Below are 23,042 nucleotides of genomic sequence, written 5' to 3' on the forward strand. Positions count from 1 at the left end.
TGGTTCCACTGTAGCCAATCCCACTAAACTCTACATTTTCACATGGTTCCACTGTAATACCGATTTTGGCAAGAATTCACAATTCCAACTGCTCTTCTGACTCTGTCTACTCATATTCACACTAGACGCTCCTTGGGCTACACAAAGCTCAGATGCTCATTTCAATGACCCTAGCTGTCTAGGTCCCAGGCAAACAAGACTCAGTCCTGATACTCTACAGGAGGGTGAGCACTGGTGTCAGGCTAGGGAGTTCCAGCTTAACTCAGGAGACCTTGGGGAGTCAGGAGGGGGCCAAGCAAAGCCACTGAAATGCTTTTTAAGCTTTCAGTGATTTAGGTTTGATCTGCACTAATAACATGGCTTGTAGGGTGGTTGAGGAAGTGGCTCTGAGCAGAGCTGATGTTGAGCTATTGTGGACAGTGAGGTGCCGCCAGATGAAGACAGTCTTGCAGGGGTAGGGTTGGGCTTCTGGGCATACCGGTTCCACATCACTGAGATGAGAGAAACAAAACGTTTTAAGTTCAGTCCCCAGCACCCACATGGTCTTGCACCAGGGAATCCAGGCACTGCCTATATGTGATTCACAGACATATATGCAGGCAAAGCATCCATACATACAAAATACAGGTTAAAGAAAAGAAGGAAAACTGAGCATGGTGGCGCACCTTTAATCCCAGCACTCGGGAGGCAGAGGCAGGTGGATTTCTGAGTTTGAGGCCAGCCTGGTCTACAAACTGAGTTCCAGGACAGCCAGGACTACACAGAGAAACCTTGTCTCGAAAAAAAACATTAAAAAAAAAGAAAGAAAGAAAAAGAAAAAGAAAGAAAAAGAAAAAGAAAAAGAAAAAGAAAAGAAGGAAAATGGCTGTGCTTCCGACTCAGCTTCAAGGGGCTGTGTCTAGTGTTTTGCCTGAAGAGTCTGGGAGCTGTGAAGAATTGCACCTGAGGAGAGACCTAGCTAAGCTGGCTTTCACAGCCAATCCGCTCATTAATCTATTAATTGCATTCACAAACAGATTATCTATTCAAAAGGGCAGAGCTATAGTCTCCTCTTAAAAGTCCTACTTGGTACCATCCCTTCATATTTCCTAATGGGGATTAAATTTCAAAATGAGGTTTAGAGGAAACAGACCACACTGAGACCACAGCATGCAGCTCTAAGCCAGTGCTTGTGAGCCTCTCTTTGTAGAGAAGATGTGAAAATTCGTGACCCGAGGACTTGGTAAGCACCAAACACATTAGTCATCCTTATTGCCATCCACCCCTCTCTATGTAAAGCTGGATGCAGCCTACAGTTTCACTATCGGCCAGAGACAGTCATGTCACAAGTAGCATTAAAGGACCAGGTAAGATACAACTCAACAGGAATACCCAGAGGAGACCCAGCAAAGAGGAGTAAGAGCATGTGAACTCTTGCTGAGTACCAGCTACTGCAGCGTGCTTTGTTAGAATGTGGCCAGGAGCTACTGGCTTTTGATGGCTCCAGGAAGATGGCGAGTCAAGTTTCTTTATGATGTGAGTCATGGTTGGTCAACCACACAGCAGGACAGTCAACTCCCAAGACAAGCTGGGCAACACAAACTTGATTCAGTGGGAAAAGAAAACAAAAGGGAAATCTCAGAGTTGGGTAGCGAGGGGTACTTTGCAAGTGGGTGGGGGGCGGGGGAGATGAGTATGTTCAAATTACACTTGTATAAAATTTTCAAAGACCCATCAGTCAGCTTCAGGTAGCTAATGTATGTTAGATCTGAACTACATCTCCTAACAGTACAATTTTGGAGAGAAAATGAAGACTCTCTCCAGAATACAATAAGCACTGGAATAGTTTGAAAACATTAATAGCAGTATGTACTTCCTTCCTGGTCCCCTGAGGCTGGCCAAGAGTACAGCCAATACAACATCATGAGAGACGGTTGATTTTCAATGCCACGATGTTCACTGAAAACACAAGTGTTAAATTGTGTCCTACGTGTACTCCAGAATACCGCAGGCAGGAGACACTCTTACCGGGAGGGTAAAGAAATTGGAGTGCTTCGCCTCCTCTTCATATTTGCCTTCTGTGGAGCCCCCAGCCTCCACTGATTTGGATGCCGTGTTCTTGCCGATACCCATCATCAAGGAAGGCTGAGCAACCTACACAACGGTTAGCCTGGAGTGGTTACAGGGAAGGCTTCGTCAAGCCAGGAGTTTAAGACCAAAGGCAGCTTGTCAGCACCTGGAACGCTGGATTTTTAGACGGAGGTTACTGTCATCTCTTCTCACCTGCAAAGACAGTGCAACAAAGTCATGAGACTTAGGCGGGTACAAGCTGCACCCAAACAGCTGACAAGACACCAGTGCTTTTCAGGAACCCACCCCCTTTACTACAGTCAGTCACCATTCCCCTGGAGAAAGAAGAAAAATGGTATGTCAAAATATTAGAATACTAGGAAGAAGGAAAAAAAAAACAGCTAAGGTATTCCTATGATGTGCTGAGCTTCCAGATAGACCATTCTCCATTGATGGACGCATTCTCTACCTGCCCTGTCCAGCTGATATCTGTAGGCATCTGGCTCTTAAAAAGTGGCTTGTGCCAATACAGACATGAATTTTAATTAAAATTTGAGACAAGCCGGGCATGGTGGCGCACGCCTTTAATCCCAGCACTTGGGAGGCAGAGGCAGGCGGATTTCTGAGTTCGAGGCCAGCCTGGTCTACAGAGTGAGTTCCAGGACAGCCAGGGCTACACAGAGAAACCCTGTCTTGAAAAAAAAAATTAAGACAATGCAGATATAGCCAATTTATCACAAATAAAAGGTGACTTAAATAATTCTAAGTCCCCTACCTATGCTATGGAAGGCAGAAGGCATTCAACATCTAATAAAAGATAAAAAAAATAACCTACATGGCTATGCAGACTTCAAGTAAGACAACAAGAGCATGCATTCTCAGTTCATTAGAATGCCACAAAATTTGAGTCAGAGCAGGCATGCCTAACTAGGTAACATAAATACACTTCAGAAGAAAACCCAGGGCCTCCCTCCAACTACCTAAAGAGAAGGTACACAGGGCATGGGAAGAGAGAGATCACCACTACTAAATCTGAGATGGATACGACAAAGCTGAAGAATCCAAAAGATGGAATTATCCAACAAAGAAACACCCAATATCCCAAAGTTAAAAAGAAAAATTCAAAAGCAGAAAGATCTTGCAACAATTAGGTAGACACACTTCAAAAGAGAAAAAAAATTAAAACAATTTCAAACCACGAAACATAACCTGGACAATACAGCTAATCCACCCGGGATTAACAAACATGTGAAAAACTCGTCTTCAAAGATGAGACGGCACAAAGCAAACAAGCAAGGGCTGGCACACGTACAGAAGTACAGCAAGCCCTGGTGTGCCCGGCTCTATATGAAGCAAGACTGACATGAGCGGGCAGAGCACACTCAGGGTGCTTACTATTACAGCAAGTCTAACCAAACTAAAGGGTGTGTAAGAATCAAGTAGGAAACTTTCTTTTTTAAAGACTTCTCCATTTGGGGTGGGTAAGCAAAGGCACGGGACAGCTGATCATAGGCAGTCAGGAGAGCAGAAAGGGAAAACAAGACGCAGCAGCCGGCATGCCACACTACAGTCTTATTTTTTTAATCCACTAAGTTCTAAATTTTATGTCTATAGGTGTTCTACCTTCCTGTAAGCCTGTGTTGTGAGCACCAGATCCCCTGGGACTGCAGTTACAAATGCTTGTTAGCCTCCATGTAGGTGCTGGGAGAGAAAGTAGCATTGTTAACCACTGAGCCATCTCCCAGACTCCAAACTGCATTCTTGAACACAGAGAACCCAAGATACCCATCAAACCTTCCCATTGTGAAAACTGCTCACTTACATTCTTATCGTATCCACATCTACTTAAAATAGTTCTCAACAAGGCTGATTTTGAGCTCCAATGGCAATATTTGTACTGGGCCGCAAGTGGGAGAGAGCTGGTTATTTAGGAGGAGGAGGTCATGCTGACCAGCACCCTCCAATTCACAGACCACACTCTGTGGAAGGCTTGGAGTTACAGGGACAACAAATGAATGTGGTATGCATGGCTCACAGGGACAGCCACATGGTCAGATACTGTGTACTAACACAAGATCAATGACTTCACCCACACAGGGAGTTGTTTTGCATGGGAAATGCCAAGGTCTGGGGGAAATGCAAAAGGTGAAAGGGACAAGGGCAGAGAGAAGTTTAGGGACTTGTTTAAATTTCTGATAACACATGACCAGAGGGAGGTTAGGTTAAGAGTACACACTATTCTTGTTCCCAGCTCCCACTGGGACTCCAGTTATAGACTCTGACTCCCTCTCTGACTTCTATAAGCATTGCATTCAAGGTTACAAATCCACACTCAGGCACACATGAATGAATGAATGAATGAATGAATGAATGAATGAATGAATGAATGAATGAATGAATGGTGTGGCAATGAACACCTTAATTCCAGCATGAGGGAGGCAGAGGCATGCAGATCTCTGTGAGTTAAGGAGATTCGCCTAGTCTGTATAGTTAGTCCTGAAACAGTCAGGGCTATGTAGACAGACTGTATCTCAAAAAAGAAAATAATAATATATTATTACCATTAGAAAATATATTTAATAATTGTGGGTACTAGAAAGATAGCTCAGCAGTTAAGAGCACTTGCTGTTCTTGCCGAGAACTTCCCAACACTCACATGCTGGCTCAGAACTGGCTGTAACTTCAATTCTAGGGAACCCAACACCTCTTCTACTCTGAGGGCTTTTACACACAAGTGGTACATATACACTTGCACAGAATCCCACATATACACACAAGAAATAACAGTCTTAAATTGTGTGTGTGTGTTGTGTTAACATAAAAAAGAAAATCTTCCAGAACTCTAGCACTAGATAAGTTCCCTAATGAAGGGTGTCGAGGCTGCTCTTCCCACTCCTTACAAAAGGACAGAGATTGCACCAGGCTTTTCGCTGTCTGGGCCCTGACCCCTTGATAGAAGGAAGGGTGGTTGAGGGGTGATGACGACAATGACAGTAATAACAGCCATTTTCTATGTGTTAAGTGGCCTTTATGCCAGGCACACTGTGTAACTCTTATTACATAAGCAATAATTATTTCTGGTCTGCGATCATAATCTTATTTGATTTGAGTGACCGCTGGAACAGAGACCTCCTGGGGCTACTGCAAGGAGATTCATTTTTCAATAAGCAAAACTGATAAAAATGTAATCTCAATACCCCGAAAAATTCTTGGAAGAATGAGCAAGAACAGTCATACAGTGGCACATCGAGGTATAGGTAGGTATGGATGTAATCCAGGCCACAACAGACAATTCACTACTCACAAAAATCAGTGAAAGAGCTAAGATTTTAAAAGTCTACTACAGGGCTGGTGAGATGGCTCAGCGGGTAAGAGCACCCGACTGCTCTTCCAAAGGTCCAGAGTTCAAATCCCAGCAACCACATGGTGGCTCACAACCATCCTTAACGAGATCTGACTCCCTCTTCTGGAGTGTCTGAAGACAGCTACAGTGTACTTACATATAATAAATAAATAAATCTTAAAAAAAAAAAAAAAAAGTCTACTANATAATTACATATGAGGACTAGGGAACTCTTCTTGGCTTATCATTAAAGATTAAATTAAGACTGATAGATTTCATAATATAAAGTTCTTTAGATTTCAGTATAGAGACAAATCAAAATTAAGGGACAAAATGCAATAGATATAAAATAGTATATAAATATTTTTACTTTCTAAGTCAATCTTACAAATAAAAAGAAACCATAATCCTCTGTGTGCAATGAGCAGGACAGTGTGCTTCCTGTCCCAGTCCCCTGAATACAAACAGCACAATTGATGTCTGAATCCTACTTAAAGTCAAATGAGATGAAGAGCCACCTCTGCCGGTGTCATCTGTTCTAACACTCTCAATGAAAGCATGGGGGAGAACAGACACTCATAGATTCCTGGTGAAAAAATGAGTTGATGAGAAGGTGATTTGGTTTTTTTTATCATAAGGCTCATACTAGAGTCCTAGGACTGAATTTAGGGCCTTGCACATGCTATGTGTCTTGAAAGTACACTACTTCCAGCAGTATATTCTAAGGTAATGACTAAGACAAACGCTTAGTGGTATGGTAAATTACGATCCACTCATTAAAAACAATGCCATAGAGCTGAATTTAAAGACTGCACAGAGGCTAGAGAGATGGCTCGGCAGTTAAGAGCACTTGCAGCTCTTTACAGCCTGGCACCCATATGGCACCTTCACAACCTTCCTTATCTTACCTCTAGTCCCAAGGGATCCGGCTCTGTCTTTTGCAGGCACCAGCAATGCACAAGGTACATGGACATAAATTCAGGCAAAACCACTCATACATATAAGATAAATGAAAAAAAAAATTTAAACTGCACAGAAACCTTTATTCATATGGAAAATTGTTCACACAAAAAAGATTCCAGCACAACCAGGACTACACAGAAAAACCCTGTCTCGAAAAAAACAAAACCAAAACAAACAAACAAACAAAAACCAAAACATAATACACTTACTTAGACTAAGTGAGAAAAGCCCACCATACAAGGGCAACTCACTCACCTGTTTCTCTTTTGATAGCAGCTGTCTAGGGCAAGCAAACTCATAAATAGGCTGCCAGCTGCCAGCAGCTTGCCAGGGGAGGAAGAATTGTTATCCCACAGGTATGGTGGCAAAGCGTAAAACCCAGGGGTGGAGTTAAGGCCAGCCTGGACTAAATAGAAAGGTCCAAACTAGCCAGGGCGACATACAAAAACAGACACAGCAGCAATTTCTGAGCACAACTCACAAGATAAGAGCAACTTAGTGTGGTGCTTAGATGTTCTGCCTGAGTTGGAGACGTAATCCTCAGTGTGGTGATGTCATAGGAGCCAACGGGAAGACACTAAGGACTCTGACAGTTCTGGAAACCCAGTTATGAGAGATGCTATAAACAAAGCAGTCAAATCCTGCAGCATACTTTTAGCTTCCAGTCCTATTGTGTGATCTCTCCTGACCCTGGACATGACGTCACCTGGCATGAGGTAATTACAGTCAGCCAAACCCCTGGCCTGACTGGAGCCCTGGACCTGGCCTTCCACACATTAGCAGCATTCTGTTTAGACTTTTGGTCTCCAAAATTATGAGATAAATTCTTTCTTTTTAAATTACTAAGCTTTGGGTATCCTATAGTAAGCTTCAAGGTAAAATGCTTTCTTTGCACTGTGGGCAGTCTTTCCCACAAAAATGAATCTTCCTGGATACATATGGCTCGCCCCATGCTTTGATGAAAAGGATCGCCTTCATACACCAGAGGCTGGTAAGTAGCCCTTTGTCACTGTCTTAACTTAGAGATTTGTTCTCTTTAGGAAAAGATCAGTTACTTTTTAGTTATTGGGTCTGAATGTATGTCTGTACACCACGTATGGCCTGGTGCCCATAGAGGCAGGAAGAGGGCATTGGAACCTCTGGAACTGCAGTTACCACTGGGTGTAGCAAATTAAACCTGGGTCCTCTGGAAGAGCAGCCAGCTCACTGCTAAGCCATCTCTCCAGTCCGAAAAATTTTAAGGAAAAGAAAAGAGCATTTCAAGAGGATCAGGTGAAGCCTGGTTTCTGATGGGGGGGAGGGGGGATCCAGGTTTCATGGCAAGTTCCACTTCTGAAACCAGGTTCTGTCTGTAGAGCCCCGGCAGGAACAATTGTTCAAGAAGCCATTGCCCCAATGCCTAGGGAAGCCATGAGGTGACAGTCACCCCACAGGAGGTCAACACATTCACTTAGCTGGGAGAAGAGGTAGAACCATCGAAGTGTCAGCACAGTTTGCTTATGCATACAAAGTCTACTAGCGATCTCCTCTGTCTCTGACTCTTGTCTCCCTCCTCCCTCCCTCCTCCCACCCCCCCATGTGTGCACACACATGTATGTGTACATGGATCACAGGCCAGAGGTTGACACTGAGTGCTTTCCTCAACTATAATCCACCTGGTTTTTTGAGTCTCTCACTGAGCTTGGAACTTGTCAACTCCAAGTTACACTGATCTCCCGCTGAGCCCCAGGGATGCTGGGGTCACAAATGTGACTATTTTACACAGCCCTTTCCCTGGCTGGGTTCTAGGAGATCAGACTTAGACCTTCATGCTTGCAAGGCCAGTATCCTAGGAACTGACCTTTACACATTAGAAGGTTTATGCTAAGTCTGCCTGCAATCTTCCAGCAGAAACTGCTTCCCCAAACACTATTTAAATAAAACTGATAAAACCATCTCTCGCCTCCTCATCCTGGGTTTGCCTCCCCAGCTCCAGCTGCCATCTACACTGGCCATGCTAGGTCTGATTTCCAGGCTATCTCTAGTTTCCAGATTTGAACTTAGGCGGCCGCCTCCTCGGAAGCACTCCTGAATTGCCTCTTCCTTTTCCACATTTCCACAGCACTTGGCGACAGTCCAGCTTCCCCAGCAGGCAGATGAGGGACACAGAGTCAAGGATATAAAAGGCATTCACAGTTTTTAGGGAAACAACTTTTTCTAAAGGGCATGCTAGTCACAGAGAAAAACAACACTTAGCAGTTGTTCTCCCGGCTTATTCTGGGAAATCTCGTGGCTGGAACATCAAAGGGGAGGAGAGGCAGAGCTAGAATTAAGACCTAAATGTAGGGCTCCGAGCACCTCCGCGCAGAGGAGCCGGCGGTATCTGCATGCACAAGCCCTGAGCTTTCTCTCTAGCACCCAAAAACAAACAAACAAATAACAATATGGTAATCACCAGTCATTACAGAAGCCCATGGAAAGCTAACTGTGCATGGGTGTACACGGAGTGTGTTCATGGGGGATGTGTGCATACAGGTGTATGTGGAAGCCCAAGGACAATATTGGTGTCATTTCTCAGGAAATGCCCTCCTTGTTTTTCCAAAGTCTCTCTTAGGCCTGGAGCTCCTGAGTAGACGAGTAAGCCCAGGACCCACCTGTCTCCACCTTACCGGTAGTGTATAAATACAAATAAGCATGTTATAAATAGAACACTTTCCACATGGGTATCAGACTCAGGTCCTCATGCTCGTGTAGCAAACACTTCACCAACTGAGTTTCTCCCAATCCTTCTGAAAAGCAAGGGTCACATGAAAATTGATCAGTAAGTGTCGCGGTTTGAGTATGCTTGGCCCCGGGAGTGGCACTATTTGGAGGTGTGCCCTTGTTGGAATAGGTGTCACTGTGGGTGTGGGCTTTAAGACCCTCTTCCTAGCTGCCTGGAAATCAGCCTTCCATTAGCAGCCTTCCGATGAAGATGTAAAACTCTCAGTTCCTCCTGTACCATGCCTGTCTGGACACTGCCATGCTCCCACCTTGGTAAGCCAGCCCTAATTGAATGTTGTTCTTATAATGTTGCCTTGGTCATGGTATCTGTGCACAGCAATAAAACCTTAACTAAACAATAAGGTAAAAATGAATGTACATTCTAAATGCAACTATGATTTTCTTCAACTCTTTTAAAAACTCTGGTAGGGGTTGTTGTCTCTGTTCCTAGGCAGAGCAACTGAGGCTAAGAGGTTGGTGTGTTCGTGCCAAAGAGCAAAAGCAGGCTAGGCAAGGATTCAGAGAACACAGCGGCATCGTGCTCCCTGCGGGCTTCCTGCAGCACAAGCCCCTGCACTTTCTTCTCCTCCAGAGGACCTGTCCTGGTGAGGGGACAATTGCTGTGATGAGCCACCACGACCAAAACAGGGAAGGGGTTACCGGCATATGCTTCCATATCATGTTCATCACTGAAGGAAGTCAGGACAGAATTCAGCCAGGGCAGGAACCTGCAGGCAGGAGCTGATGCTACTCACGGACTTGCTCCACCTATTCTTTATAGAAGCCAGGTCCACCTACCTGTTCAAGGGTCACCCCACCCCAATGGACCAAACCTTCCCCTATCAATCAGTAATTTAACAAATGCCCTACCAGCTTGTCTACAGTCCAGTCATATGGAGGCACTTTCTCAGTTGAGACTTCTCCTTTCTGGTGACTAGCATGCGTTGAATTGACACAAACTTAGCAAGCAGAGGACCTGAACTGAATTCCCAGCACCCCTGTGGGGTAACTCAACTACCTGTTACTCCAGCTCCAGAGTGCCCTCTTCTGCTCTCCACAGGCATTACATCCATGAACAGATAATTTTAAAATAAAAGTAAAATCATTTTTAAAATTAAAATGAAAAAAGGACAACACTCTGAAGACTAGTAGCTATTTTGGAACAAGCCAACGAAAGCCCCAAGTTCCTGATTTATTGTCAGGAGCTACAAACAGCTTTCTCTTTTTCCACAACTCGAATGCTCTACTGTACTGGACCCTTACTCCAGCCTCTCTTTGCAGCACCATGAACCCTCTAAGGAGGAGCACACCAGTGAGTTCTGGGTGGCTCTCCACCTCTTCTCCCCACCAAAAGAAGCCATGCCTATTGGAGAAGCATTTCTGACCCTGTCCATCCCTCTGAGCTCCTCTTTGTACCACCCCACTCCTCACTGGGATGTTCCCAGCTTTTCTTTGTATCAAACGTCAAAGTCAAACCTCCTTCTCATAATCCCAGAGAGCCCCTCTCCACTTACTTACACCCTAGTTTATTCACACGTCTACCTACTTTTGCTAGATTTTTGCCTGCTCAGGTCTCTTGATTCCCCCTCCATCTGCAAACCTGTCTCATATTCTTTTCCTACCCATGCACACAGACTGCACTTCACCTGCAGATTTTCCTAGATAAGGGATTGATGCTATGGTTTGCCTAAACTACACTGCAATTACTTTTGATGCCCACCACAGGGATAATGCTCCTAAGAAATACTTTTCAAGGTACTTTTTCCAATGGCACACAATTCTAAGTCCAAGCAAGCTTTCTTTTTCTTTTTCTTTTTTTTTTCCTTTTGGTTTGTTTTCAAGACAGGGTTTCTCTGTGTAGCCCTGGCTGTCCTGGAACTTACTCTGTAGACCAGGCTGTCCTCGAACTCAAAAATCCACCTGCCTCTGCCTCCCAAGTGCTGGGATTAAAGGCGTGTGCCACCACTGCCCGGCCCAAGCAAGCTTTCAAGACTGAAAACTCAAGGCAAGCCATGGTAACATTACAAAACCCTATGATGATGATGATGATGATGATAATAATAATAATAATATCGACCTAACACAGAAACTGGAATCACTTAGAGTCAGACACCACAGTAATCATAATTTTCTTTAAACTCTCAAACCAAATCTTCTTAAAATCTAAAAACCTATAATTTGTAAGGATTTTAAAAAAATTAATGTACTCCATTATAAAGAGGCCCCAGCTCTTTATGAAATTTGTTATTTACATTTCTTTTTGTTTCTATTCTTGCTTTTCTCCAAAGTTCTAAAAGGCTGTAAAAAGGAAACAGCCAGAGCACACAGAGCCCTGCTAGTCCCAACAGGACTTAAGGCCAGGAAGTCAGGTGACGCTGCATGGCTACAGACAGCCTGTCGTGCTCTGCACTGGCTCTCACGTGTATGACCAGGGCACTACCTTCTGACAGTTGCAAAAATGTTAGTGTTCAGTCACCAAGTTTTAAATAATCCCTGACAGCACTGAGGAAGTGTGGACATTTCTAGTAATACATCTGGCTGAACTTGAACTATAAACTATTCACCCACCTACAGTCTTATCTCTATCTCTTAGAAACACATGTATATGCATCTCTCTCTCTCTCTCTCTCTCTCTCTCTCTCTCTCTCTCTCTCTCTCTCTCTCTCACACACACACACACACACACACACACACACACAGAGACAGACAGACATATGGCCATATAGGTACACACACGGCCACAAATGCACATAAGAAACAGGCACAGACATATTCAGACACACAGTCCAATAAGCCTCAGAACTCACCCCCAAAGCAGAGCTCTTATACCGAGCAATGGTCATACCTTCAAGGGAATCTCATTCTATCCACAGAACCGTCCTGCAATCAGTGTGTGGCCCACCACGCCTGTGCAGTCTGGGACCGTCCTGAGGTGCAGCAGGAGCCGCTTTCAGGTGCTGAAGTAATTTCAGCTCTTATATCCCACATGAGCTGGCCAAAATTGTATAACTAACCGCACCTCATCAAATGCTATTTGTATTACACAACAGCCACCGCCTGGTTACAAGCAGTTACTGCAGGCCTCCATTATGGTCTTGAAATGTCTTGCAGCAGGCTTATTCAGAGCAAGCTGGGTATTTATTATAGAATCCCAGCAGCTGCTGCAATTCTATTTCTCAAACCCAAACAAAGAAGAGAAATTAAAACCTATCTTTTCAAACAGTTCAGATGAGCAAGTCTGCCCTTGCTGCTGCCAGCTCAGTGGAAAGGGAGATTACTTCTACTCGCTGACAGTTTTTCTTCCCCCCTATCAGAGCCCAAAGACATCAGATTGCAAAGCTCGAAGAATTGCAGTGATGTCACGGCAGGACCCATCATTACAAAGTAAGCAAAGTCAACAAAAATGAGCTCTCACAACAAACCACACAACCCAAGTGCCTGGGGTGTAGTAGACAGGGCCTAACTACAGTCTCAGAGGAGGAAAAGGCCGCACAGACAGACAGACAGACTGCCCTTCCTAGTCTTGATTCCATCACAGGGCCGCCAGCACTGATGTGAGGCAGGGAGCACCTCCGCTCCTGGGCCATTCAAGCATCTGTTCCCATCTCTTACAGTAGACTGCCCAGACCAAAGGGAGCACAAGGCTCAGGTGAGAGGCAGGAGAGGCTCTGCCAGCAGAGCTGCACACCTGAGAAGAGGGGACCCTAGGCTAGAGAGAGAAGAACGAGGAGAACAGCAGCGAAGAGGGCCACTATTCACACAACCTTGACGAAATTGGTGGTGGGAAGAGGGAAAAGAGGCCATGGGACCAGAGGAGAAGACCCCTGGGACAAGAGAAACCTGGAGAAGAACAGGACCCCAGAGGGCCAGGACACTGATCCCCCACATGCCACCCACCTAAGCGTCAGTGGACCCAGGGAACCAAGCATCAGTCAGAATGCTCTGGGGATTCCAGAGAAGAGGCGATGCAGGGATGTAGAGGAACTCTGAGAAGCAGAAATGAGAAAGGGCTGTGGTTAACAGCACCAACTGTTCTTGCAGAGTACCAGAATTTAGCTCCAAGCACCACAGGGTGGCTCACAACCACTGGAACTCCAGAGCTGAGGGATCCAATGCCCTCCTCTGACCTCTATGATGACTTCACAGGACAGGGACACACACACACACACTGATGGACACAGAAAGAGACAGACAGACAAAACACATCTAAACATAAAATTAAATAGACCTTGAAGAAACAAAAATGGTACAAATAGAATAAAGTTAAGGTCTAGCATTAAAAGGTACTGACTAGCTGTTGTGAGTATGAGGAAGGGCTGAATGTGCCATTGCAAACGCACAGTAGGCTCCTGGAAACTAAGAGGGACAACCTGTATCTAGACAACCAGGACGATGACAGTCAGACACTCTAGGGACAAAAGGTCTGCTTTCAAACTGAGTTTTACCCCACATATTAATACAGCCAGGGAATGTAGGAGGTAATGTGATGCAGCTAGAACTGTATATTCTGTGATAGGCACACACCTCTCACCTAGGAATGCATCTCAGAAGCTGTCTCCTTTAGTAAATGAAGTATGATTATGATTACTGGCATTGGCCCTAAGATTTCATGAGAACATGAAGTGCCACAACATATGAACATGAACTGCAAAAAAGGCTAGAACTATATGGCCAGGCAAGGTGACCACTGTGTACAAAAGTCAAAACAGGGCATTTTCAGATACCCTGCCTAAAACAGAAGGCTAGGCTAAGGAAGTTTGAGGCTGCACTCTAACCCCAGAAGAGGTAAAGAGCAGAGAGGCCACTAATGCACAGGCTCACTAATAACATACCTAAATCAAAGATTGGGGCAGACCTAAGTAACAGACTTCTTAAACCCCGTTATAAAACAATACACATTAAACTATTCTCTAAACGGATGCATCATGCTGTAAAAGGTAAACAAAACAGAACAACTTCTGTCTTAGTCAGTGTCTATTGCTGTGAAGAGACACCATGACCCTAGCAATAGCAACTCTTATAAAGAAAATATTTCATTGTGGCTGGCTTCCGTTTCAGGGGCTCAGTCCATCACCATCATGGTAGGAAGCACAGCAGCATGCAGAGAGTAGTGTGGGACAATTGGTTGAGAGTTTTACATCCAATCCCTACACAACAGGAAGACAGACACTGGGCCTGGCTTGAGTATTGGAAATCCCAAAGCCCATTCCCAGTGACACACTTCCTTCAACAAGGCCACACCTTCTAATCCAAGTCAAGTAGTGGCCCTCCCTAATGACCAAGTACTCACATATATGAGCCTATGGGGGACATTGTTATTTAAACCACCACAAAGAATGCTTGTGGTATGTTGCTTACAAAGGACCCAGACTCAGCTCCCAGCACCCACAGTGACAGCTCACTTCCACTGTAACTTCATCTCGGGGGATCTGACACTCTCTTCTGGTCTGCACAGAAACTGGCATTCACATGCCATAAATTCACACAGATGCCTAAATAGGAATGAAAATAAATATGTATTTAACAAACTAAGGGGGCTAGAGAGAAGGCTCGGCGATTTAAAAAAGTATATACTGCTCTTGCAGAGGACCTGTTTTAGTTGCCAGCACCTAAATGGGCTGGTTCACAGCCACCTCCAAGTGCATCTGATGCCTTCTTTTGATCTCTATTGGTACCTGGACTTAAATTAAGTGCATAATCCTCCCTATCACACATAATTATAAACAACAACTATTTAAACACACACACACACACACACACACAGAGAGAGCCAGGCGTGGTGGCGCACGCCTTTAATCCCAGCACTCGGGAGGCAGAGGCAGGAGGATTTCTGAGTTCAAGGCCAGCCTGGTCTACAGAGTGAGTTCCAGGACAGCCAGGGCTGTACAGAGAAACCCTGCCTCAAAAAAACAAAATAAATAAATAAATAAATAAACAAACACACACACACACACACATATGATCCTGGAGAAAAGCTGAGATAGCAAATGAACTATGATACTCCCACAGATTAACACAAACTTCCCTCACATGATTTCCTACTGGCTAGACCCACACTGCACCTGTGTCGAGGGAAAAGCTGTGCATCCATGCATCCAGAGGCATTCCTGTTCATCTCTACAGTGGGACTCCTGTGCTGTTCATGTGTTGGGACTCTGGTGCTGACCATGTTTGCCTGTATTTAAAGCTCTACTTATGTCTCTCTCAGTGTAGTAAGAGGCAAATGAACAGCTCTGTTCTTACCAACTATGTAGGGTTAAATTCAAGACAAAAAAAAAAAAAAAAAAAAAAAAAAAAAAAAACAACAACAACAAAAAACTGAGTCAAAACAATTAGAAAACTAAACTTGGACAAATGCAATGAAAAGATTTAATTCATCAGAAATTACCAGCTGGCATGGTGGCATGTAAGTGCAGCACTCTGGAAAGGGCAGATGGATCTACAGACCTAGCTTCAGGACATCCAAGAGAGAAGGGGCTAGGCCCATCATGTGAAAGACTAGAAAAATGGCTCTTCTTAACAAAGGGCTAACTATGAACCGGAAGCCCAAGCTAGACCCTTAGAACCCTTTTCAAAGGTAAGAAGCCAGGCATGGTGCCACATGGTTGTGACCCAGTACTGGGGAGGGAGTGAGGACAGTCCCTAGGACTTGCGGGTCTGCTGGCTTAGCCTGACTGGTGAGCTACAGGTCAGTAAGAGAGACCCCTATCTCAAAGGAAATGACATGCTGGTTGGCACCCAAGGTTGTCCTCTGGCCTCTACATGCCCATGCACACACATGTATGCACACAAACACACATGCAGTTTAAAAAAAGAAATGAGTATGCACTTGAAAACATCTCATTTTATTACTGTAACATCTTTTTTTGTTTTTTGTTTTCTCTAAGAATTAATTTAGAAAACATATCAAGAGAGGTAAGACAAATAAGGCTATCTCTCCTGCACACATTGCTTCTAATTTTAAACATAAGTAATTTTATAAGTGGTGTTCAGACCAGGGAACTAAAAGGTGGCCCCTGAGAGAGGTGGGAGGTAAAAGAGCAGCTGTGGCTTGAACACTGAGGGGGACTGGGCTGACTGGAACAAACCGGGCTGGGCTGGGCGACACAGAGGAGCATCTGGACTACGCTGACCCACTCGAAAGTAAGTGGGAAGGAAACTGCTATGGGAAAGGGTTATTCCTTACGGTAATTAAACATTTCCATTTAAAAATTAATAGACCTATGTGGCTTGACTGTGACTTTGCAAACAAATGTTACAACAGACATTTCCGGCCTGTGCTTTTGTTAACCTGAGAATATGAGAAATTTAGGATTATCAGATGAACAAAACCTATGCTGGCTCTAATGAACAGAGGGGGAGCCACTGTAAGCACCAAAAGCAGAGAACCCACTAACTAACAGCGCCCTCTAGTGTTGTGATAATTAGCTGGCACTGTTAAAGGTTTAAACAACAACAACAACAACAACAAAACTGTCTCGATCTGGAGCCATACAGTTCAGTCAGTGGGAGAGTGCTAGCCTGGCCTTGCAAGGCCTGGAACTGAACCCCAGCACTGGGTCAGAAAGTTAAAGAAAATGTATTCTGGACATTTTCAACATACAGAAGAGTATTAAAATATTCTATATTCAACTTACTTCTGATGCTGACGCACACAGAAACTTCTGTCTTATTAGCAGGTGACCCCTTACCTCTCATTCAATTAATAACTCAACCAGCACCTGGGCAGTGAAGCCCAGCCAGCATTTCCCAGCGTGTCACAAAGCTAGACACTGCCAGTTCTGGGTGACGGGATGTCTGAGGGAGAAAAGCCTCCCCTTCTCCTGTGACTGCAGGGACCATCTAGTACTAAACAGTGTGTTTAAAAAAAGAAGAAGAAGGGTGTGGGGGTAGACTGTGAAAAAGAAGTTTCTGTTTCATTATTAGGACATATTAAACCCCAAACTACTCCCCACCCACACACGTGCAGAGACATTTTATACAAAGCCATCTGCAGGCCTCGGGTTTGATCCCAGCACGGCAGAAAATAAAAGAAGGAAGAAATCTCATAGTCCCCCTGCTCTCTAAGTGCCAGGGATTCAAGCGCAATAGACAAGTATTACTGAGCTGTCCCCCCGCCCATTAAACATTTAATATTCACGAAAACTGTGATGATCATATTTCAAAGACAACCAAGCTGCACATTTAAAATAAATGTAGAAACAAAACCTGGGCAAAGTAACCCAACCCTGGGAGTGCTGTGGGGAGAAGCGGAAGGCGGTCCTTTGGCAGGGCGGTGGGAGGTTCACACTGAAAGGTCAGGATCTACGGGAGAAGAATGGGTCACTGTTTGCCTTGGCTTATTAAACACCCTTCCTTGGCATCATTTAACGCTGCCCACTGATCTATAATCTCAAGGCATGTATGACTGAATGTGTGCCCACGAGCACTTGGAGAACTGAAACAGTAAGGTGGAAGTTACTTCACCCATACTTCACCTCCTTGCGCTCAGATCCTATCCCAGTTGGGACGGGGGTGGGGGTGGGGTGGGAGGACCACCAATCACATGGAGCCCAGAGGCCCTCTCTAGCATGCGCAGCAGCAGGTGACTGCAGTATGGTAATCCAGTGGGAAAAACCTGCTTGTTCTGAGCACTGCTTCCTCCTATAGGCACCTACTTCATTTCTAGTAATCAAACAGGATACTTCAAATTAAACTGTATTCAAAACCTGTAAGGGAAGGGGGGTCACAGATGTGGGTATATAGTGTTGTTCAATGAGGTAACTACTTCATAATCTCACAAGGACAGTGCGCTGAGATGTCTACAGACATCAACCTTCAGCCTACATCAGGTGGGAGGGCAGGAAGTTGGGGGAGGGTGGTATACTTGAAGACTTAATGACCTAGAACAGGTCAGGGTTGAGGTAGCAGACTAATGGATACAAGCTGCAGGGGAAGGAAATTTAATAATTTTAATTTAAAATATTTTTAAAAAATAAAAATGAGATTTAATTAACACTTGTAAACATGTGATTAAGAATGTCACCTTAGGGGGCTGGTGAGATGGCTCAGCGGGTAAGAGCACCTGAGTGCTCTTCCAAAGGTGCAGAGTTCAAATCCCAGCAACCACATGGTGGCTCACAACCATCTGTAATGAGATCTGACGCCCTCTTCTGGGGTGTCTGAAGACAGCTACAGTGTATTTACATATAACAATAAATAAATCTTTAAAAAAAAAAAAAAAAGAATGTCACCTTATTACCCAGTTTATCTCCAGTTGAATTCAACAGACGAAAAAACTCACAAAATAAGTCAGTTGGAGCTGGAGAGACTGCTTGGCCACTCAGAGCACATGCTGCTCTTTGTAGACTTTGGCTCCCAGCATCCACATCATGAGGCTCACACCTACATCTGACTCCATGTAACTCCAGCTCCAGTAGGGCCTGACCCCTCCACGGGCTGGCACCTGCACATAAGCCACATTAATAAATGAATAATAACAGGCCTGGCCCACTGAAGGAGCTTGTGAGTAAACTGGGTTTCTGGTCAGAAGACACATATGTGACCACCTTGGAGCTCACAGGAAAATAAAAGAACCAGAGACCAGTTAAGAAAAAGCATGCAAGAGGAATTTCAGAGTAAGAGTGACCAAGGACAGGAAGCTCTACAAGCTCCGGATCCCCACGACAGATGTCACAGGAGAGCTGCCATGAGCTGGAGGCCAGGCTCCTGAGGAAGACTGCTAGTTGACAGCAGGTTAGCAATGCAGTTGAGACTTCATCGCAAAAATAAAAAGGCAGAAGAGAGAGTTGAGGTATTAGTTGGTAGTATAGGGCCTGCCCAGAATGCCTGGAAAACCTAAGTACCTGAGGTGTATGCAAGTACACCAAGCCCACACAGCCACACACGTGTGCACCCCTACACATGCGAGTGCACGCACACACGAGATCTAGAGTATGACCAAGAATTCTCCAGGGCCACAGATTTCCCAGCTGAGCCCTGCTGCGCTGTGATGAGCTGGCCCTCGAGGACCCTCTCTGAGGTCACATTAGCTGTGTCCTTGTCCCTCTCCTTACTTGGTGTCCTCCAGACTCACCAGCCTAACAGAAGGCTCCTTTGGCCTAGACTTCCCCACCTCTCTTTCTGTGCTGAGGAGTCTCAATACACTGCTGACAGGAGTACAGTTAGGCATGAGCATTCTTATAAAAACATAAAACATGTAAAAGTGGTTGTGGCCTCTATAATTCAACCAACAAATAATAAAATGACAGAATAATTTTCAAAGCTCTACCTGGAAAGCATATGTACCGTCCTGCCAGTGAGAGTGCTGGCTGAGACAGTGTCTCTAGTCAGCCAGTGTCATCAGTCAAAAGCATGAAAAGTACATTTTAAAGAATGTATCTTAGGTTAAAATAGAATACACTCAAATTTTTCATTAAGAATGCTCACTAAGGGCTGGTGAGATGGCTCAGTGGGTAAGAGCACCCGACTGCTCTTCCAAAGGTCCAGAGTTCAAATCCCAGCAACCACATGGTGGCTCATAACCATCCGTCTGACGCCCTCTTCTGGAGTGTCTGAAGACAGCTACAGTGTACTTACATATAGTAAATAAATAAATCTTAAAAAAAGAAAAGAAAAGAAATCTAGCACACAGTTTGGAAATATACATATTTCCATTTAAAAAAAAAAAAAAGAATGCTCACTAAAATTCTAAAGACAAATGGGAAAACACTAATGCCTAAAAATAAAGGCCTGTCCAAATTGTGGAAACGTGTAATATACACATACACTATATACATTTTCAATGTGGTAAGGAGGCTAAAGAGATGGTTCAGAGGTTACGAGCATTTGTTGCTCTAGCAGACAGCCCAGCATCAGTTCCTAGAACCCACAGGGCAGCTCACAACCATCCCAAGCCCAGTTCCAAGGGATCTGCTCCTATTCTGATCATGAGCACCAGCCACATACATGGAGGCAGATCACACACAGAACATTTAAATCCTAGGGAGGAAGACAGGCAGGGCAGTAATCACTTTAGTTGTAGAAACTACGATACACTGTATAAATGGATTTTACTCCACAGCTCCTGAAAGTGTGACTTACATTATGTGAACCCTAAATTCCAAAGCTTGAAGCCAAAAATGTATTATCTAATGGTAGACTTCTCAGCGCAGATTAATGACTACAATTAATTTTACTTTTTATTTTATTTAACACTACCAGAAAAGTATGTGACTTCTAATTGTGTAATTTATCTCAATTAAGTACACACTAGAAAATTAGAGAAGAAAATGCTGTTTCAGAGACATAAGTATGTCTCACGACCACACTACATGTTAAAGACTATGAGCCTCTGGGTCTGGAGAGATGGCTCAGTGGCTAAGAGCATGTCCTGATCTTCTAAAGGGCTTCTTACTCTAGAGATCCATAACCTCTGAGCTCCACACTCTCTAGACTCAAGTGCACATACATACCCTCCCCACAACACACACATAATTAAAATAAATTATTTTTAAAGAAAGAGTAGGGATGTGTGGTGGCACAAACCTTTAATCCCAGCACTTTGGGTAGCAGAGACAGGTGAATCTCTGTGAATTCAAGGTCAACCTGGGCTACAGAGCTTGTTCCAGAATAGCCATAAAGAATCCCTGTCTTTACAAAACAAACAAACGAACACCACAAGATCACAAGATAAGATGAAAGAAGAGGGCTGGTGAGATGGCTTAGCGGTTAAGAGCACCGACTGCTCTTCCAAAGGTCCTGAGTTCAAATCCCAGCAACCACATGGTGGCTCACAACCATCTGTAACAAAAATCTGATGCCCTCTTCTGGAGTGTCTGAAGACAGCTACAGTGTACACACATATAATAATAAATAAATAAATCTTAAAAAAAGAGATGAAAAAAGAAAGAGAGGGAGGGAGGAAGGGGAGGAGGGGAGGAAGGGAGGAAGGGAGAGAGGGAGGAAAGAAGGAAGGAAGGAAAGGAAGGAAGGAAAGAAAGAAGGAAGGGGGAGGAGGAAAGGGAGGGAGCCAGAGAGATGACTCAGCAGTTAAGAGCATTTGTTGCTCTTATAGAGGATCTGAATTCCCAGTGCCCACATGACAGTTCATAACCACCCACAATTGCAGTGCCAGGGGATCTGATGCCCTCTTCTGGCCTTTGCAGGCACCAGGCATGCATGTGTTTAAGCAAAACAAACAGACACATAGACAGACCATAAGTATCATAAAATAAAAATAAGTCATAACAAAAAGAATATATCTTAATTACTTTTCTTTTGCCTTGACAGGGCACCATGACCAAAGCAACTCATAAAAGAAAGCATTTAACTAGGCTTACGGTTTCAGAAGGTCAGAGTCCGAGATGGCAGAGCAGCAGCACAACAGCCAAGGGCTTAAATTTCAAATGGCAAGTAGGAGGCAGAAAGAGCTGAGAATGACACAAAGTCTTTTGGAATCTCAAGCTCAGCAGCGTGGCATACCTCCTAATCCTTCCAAATTGCCGCCAATGGGGACCAAGCATTCAAAGCGTATGAGCCTATGGGGGCCATTCTCATTCAAACCACCACAGCATATTATCATCTGAGAAACTGATTTTCACATACAAAGCCTCTAACTCAGTGGTTCTCAACCTTCCTAATGTTGCAATCCTTTAATACAGTTAGTTCCTATAGTGGCGGTGAACCCCCAACCATAAAATTATTTTGTTGCTACTTCATAACTGTACTTTTACTCTTTTCTGTTATGAATTGCAATGTAAATACCTGATGGTAGGATAGCTGATCCAACACCAACTTGCTGATTTAAAACTATTTCTCTCTAGTTGAAAAGGCAGGAGTCCTGACCTACCTGTAATCTCTTTCATGGCCACCATTACACAACCAGCCATCCTTTTTCTCTCCTTATGCAAGTCATCATGAGTTTACAGGGTTCCTGAAACTACTTAATTTCTTTGGTAAATATTTAATTGTCTTGTTGCTAAGAATCACACCATAAACAGTTTTTATGTAACATGTTTGATAGTCAGAAAGTAAGAAGGTGACGTCAATACCACACAGACTGCAAACTCAAAGCAAAATTCCAAACACAGTAAGGTCTCTTGGGAACAGATGACAATAGAACAAGAACTCCTCCTGACTGCTCCAAACTGTTACGGGGCAGATCCCCACATCCTTCTGCATGTGTGTAGTCCTGGTTGTTTCTATACTGCTCCTCAAGCATGCTCCTGGCTCCGAACACGGCAGGTGCTCTTAGCTAGGAAGCCAAGGCCTGTGCTGTCTGCCACCTGCTTGCTCTCAGACATGAAGATGAAAAGTCTGTTCTTAGTTTAGGACAAGCTTGGCAGCTCTGGTGCAGTACTGACAGTCTCAAGCAAATGGAACGAGATGAATCACACAGCTTTCTGACTGTGGTCTATGCACTGAGGTGGGAATAGACCCATCTAACTGGACAGTCTGGAGTGAATGAGAGAAACACAGCATACAATCTACACTATGAGTAAGAGCCCCAGTGGGACTTGGAGCCAGTCCTACAGATTGACCTGAATCAAGAAGGAAGTGCTCACGAAAATCTAGTGGGTAGGGAGAGATATGTAGAGTTGAGTGTCCAAGCATGGAAAATAGTCATAGCACACACAGGAAAGTGAAGGAAAACTATCCTTCACAGAGCCATTTCAAGAATGTAAATGGAACACAGCTTTGGGAACCCTAAGTTTCAGAGTTCACTGCACAAGCATCTCAGGAAGGAAGATCAAGAGGCTATGAGGCCAGGTGTGGTAGCACATGCCTTTAATCACAGCACTTGGGAGACAGAGGCAGGCAGATCTGAGTTCATAGCCAGTCTGGTCTACATAGTGAGTTTCAGACCAATATAGTGAGACCCTGTCTCAGAAGAAGGAGGAAGAGGGGGAAGAAGGAGGAGGAGGAAGAGGAAGACGCGGAGGAGGAGGAGGAGGAGGAGGAGGAG

At 44.4% G+C, this 23,042-nt stretch overlaps 1 protein-coding gene across 3 annotated transcripts in view; it reads right to left on the reverse strand.

The window, feature by feature from the left end:
- Positions 1-23,042, reverse strand: part of Slc23a2 (solute carrier family 23 member 2) — a 90,013-nt gene that overhangs the window by 41,874 nt on the left and 25,097 nt on the right. For 2 of the 3 annotated variants that reach the window (XM_021192548.1, XM_029536183.1), the window contains exon 2: positions 2,008-2,262. In XM_021192548.1, coding sequence (XP_021048207.1) covers positions 2,008-2,115 — 108 coding nt within the window. In that variant the 5' untranslated portion in view covers positions 2,116-2,262. Of the gene's footprint in view, positions 1-2,007; positions 2,263-11,942; positions 12,021-23,042 lie in introns of those variants that run through there. The other variant, XM_029536182.1, reaches the window with a different exon arrangement.

Source organism: Mus pahari, chromosome 3 (assembly GCF_900095145.1).
Source record: "Mus pahari chromosome 3, PAHARI_EIJ_v1.1, whole genome shotgun sequence".
In the NCBI taxonomy this organism is placed as follows: domain Eukaryota; kingdom Metazoa; phylum Chordata; class Mammalia; order Rodentia; family Muridae; genus Mus; species Mus pahari.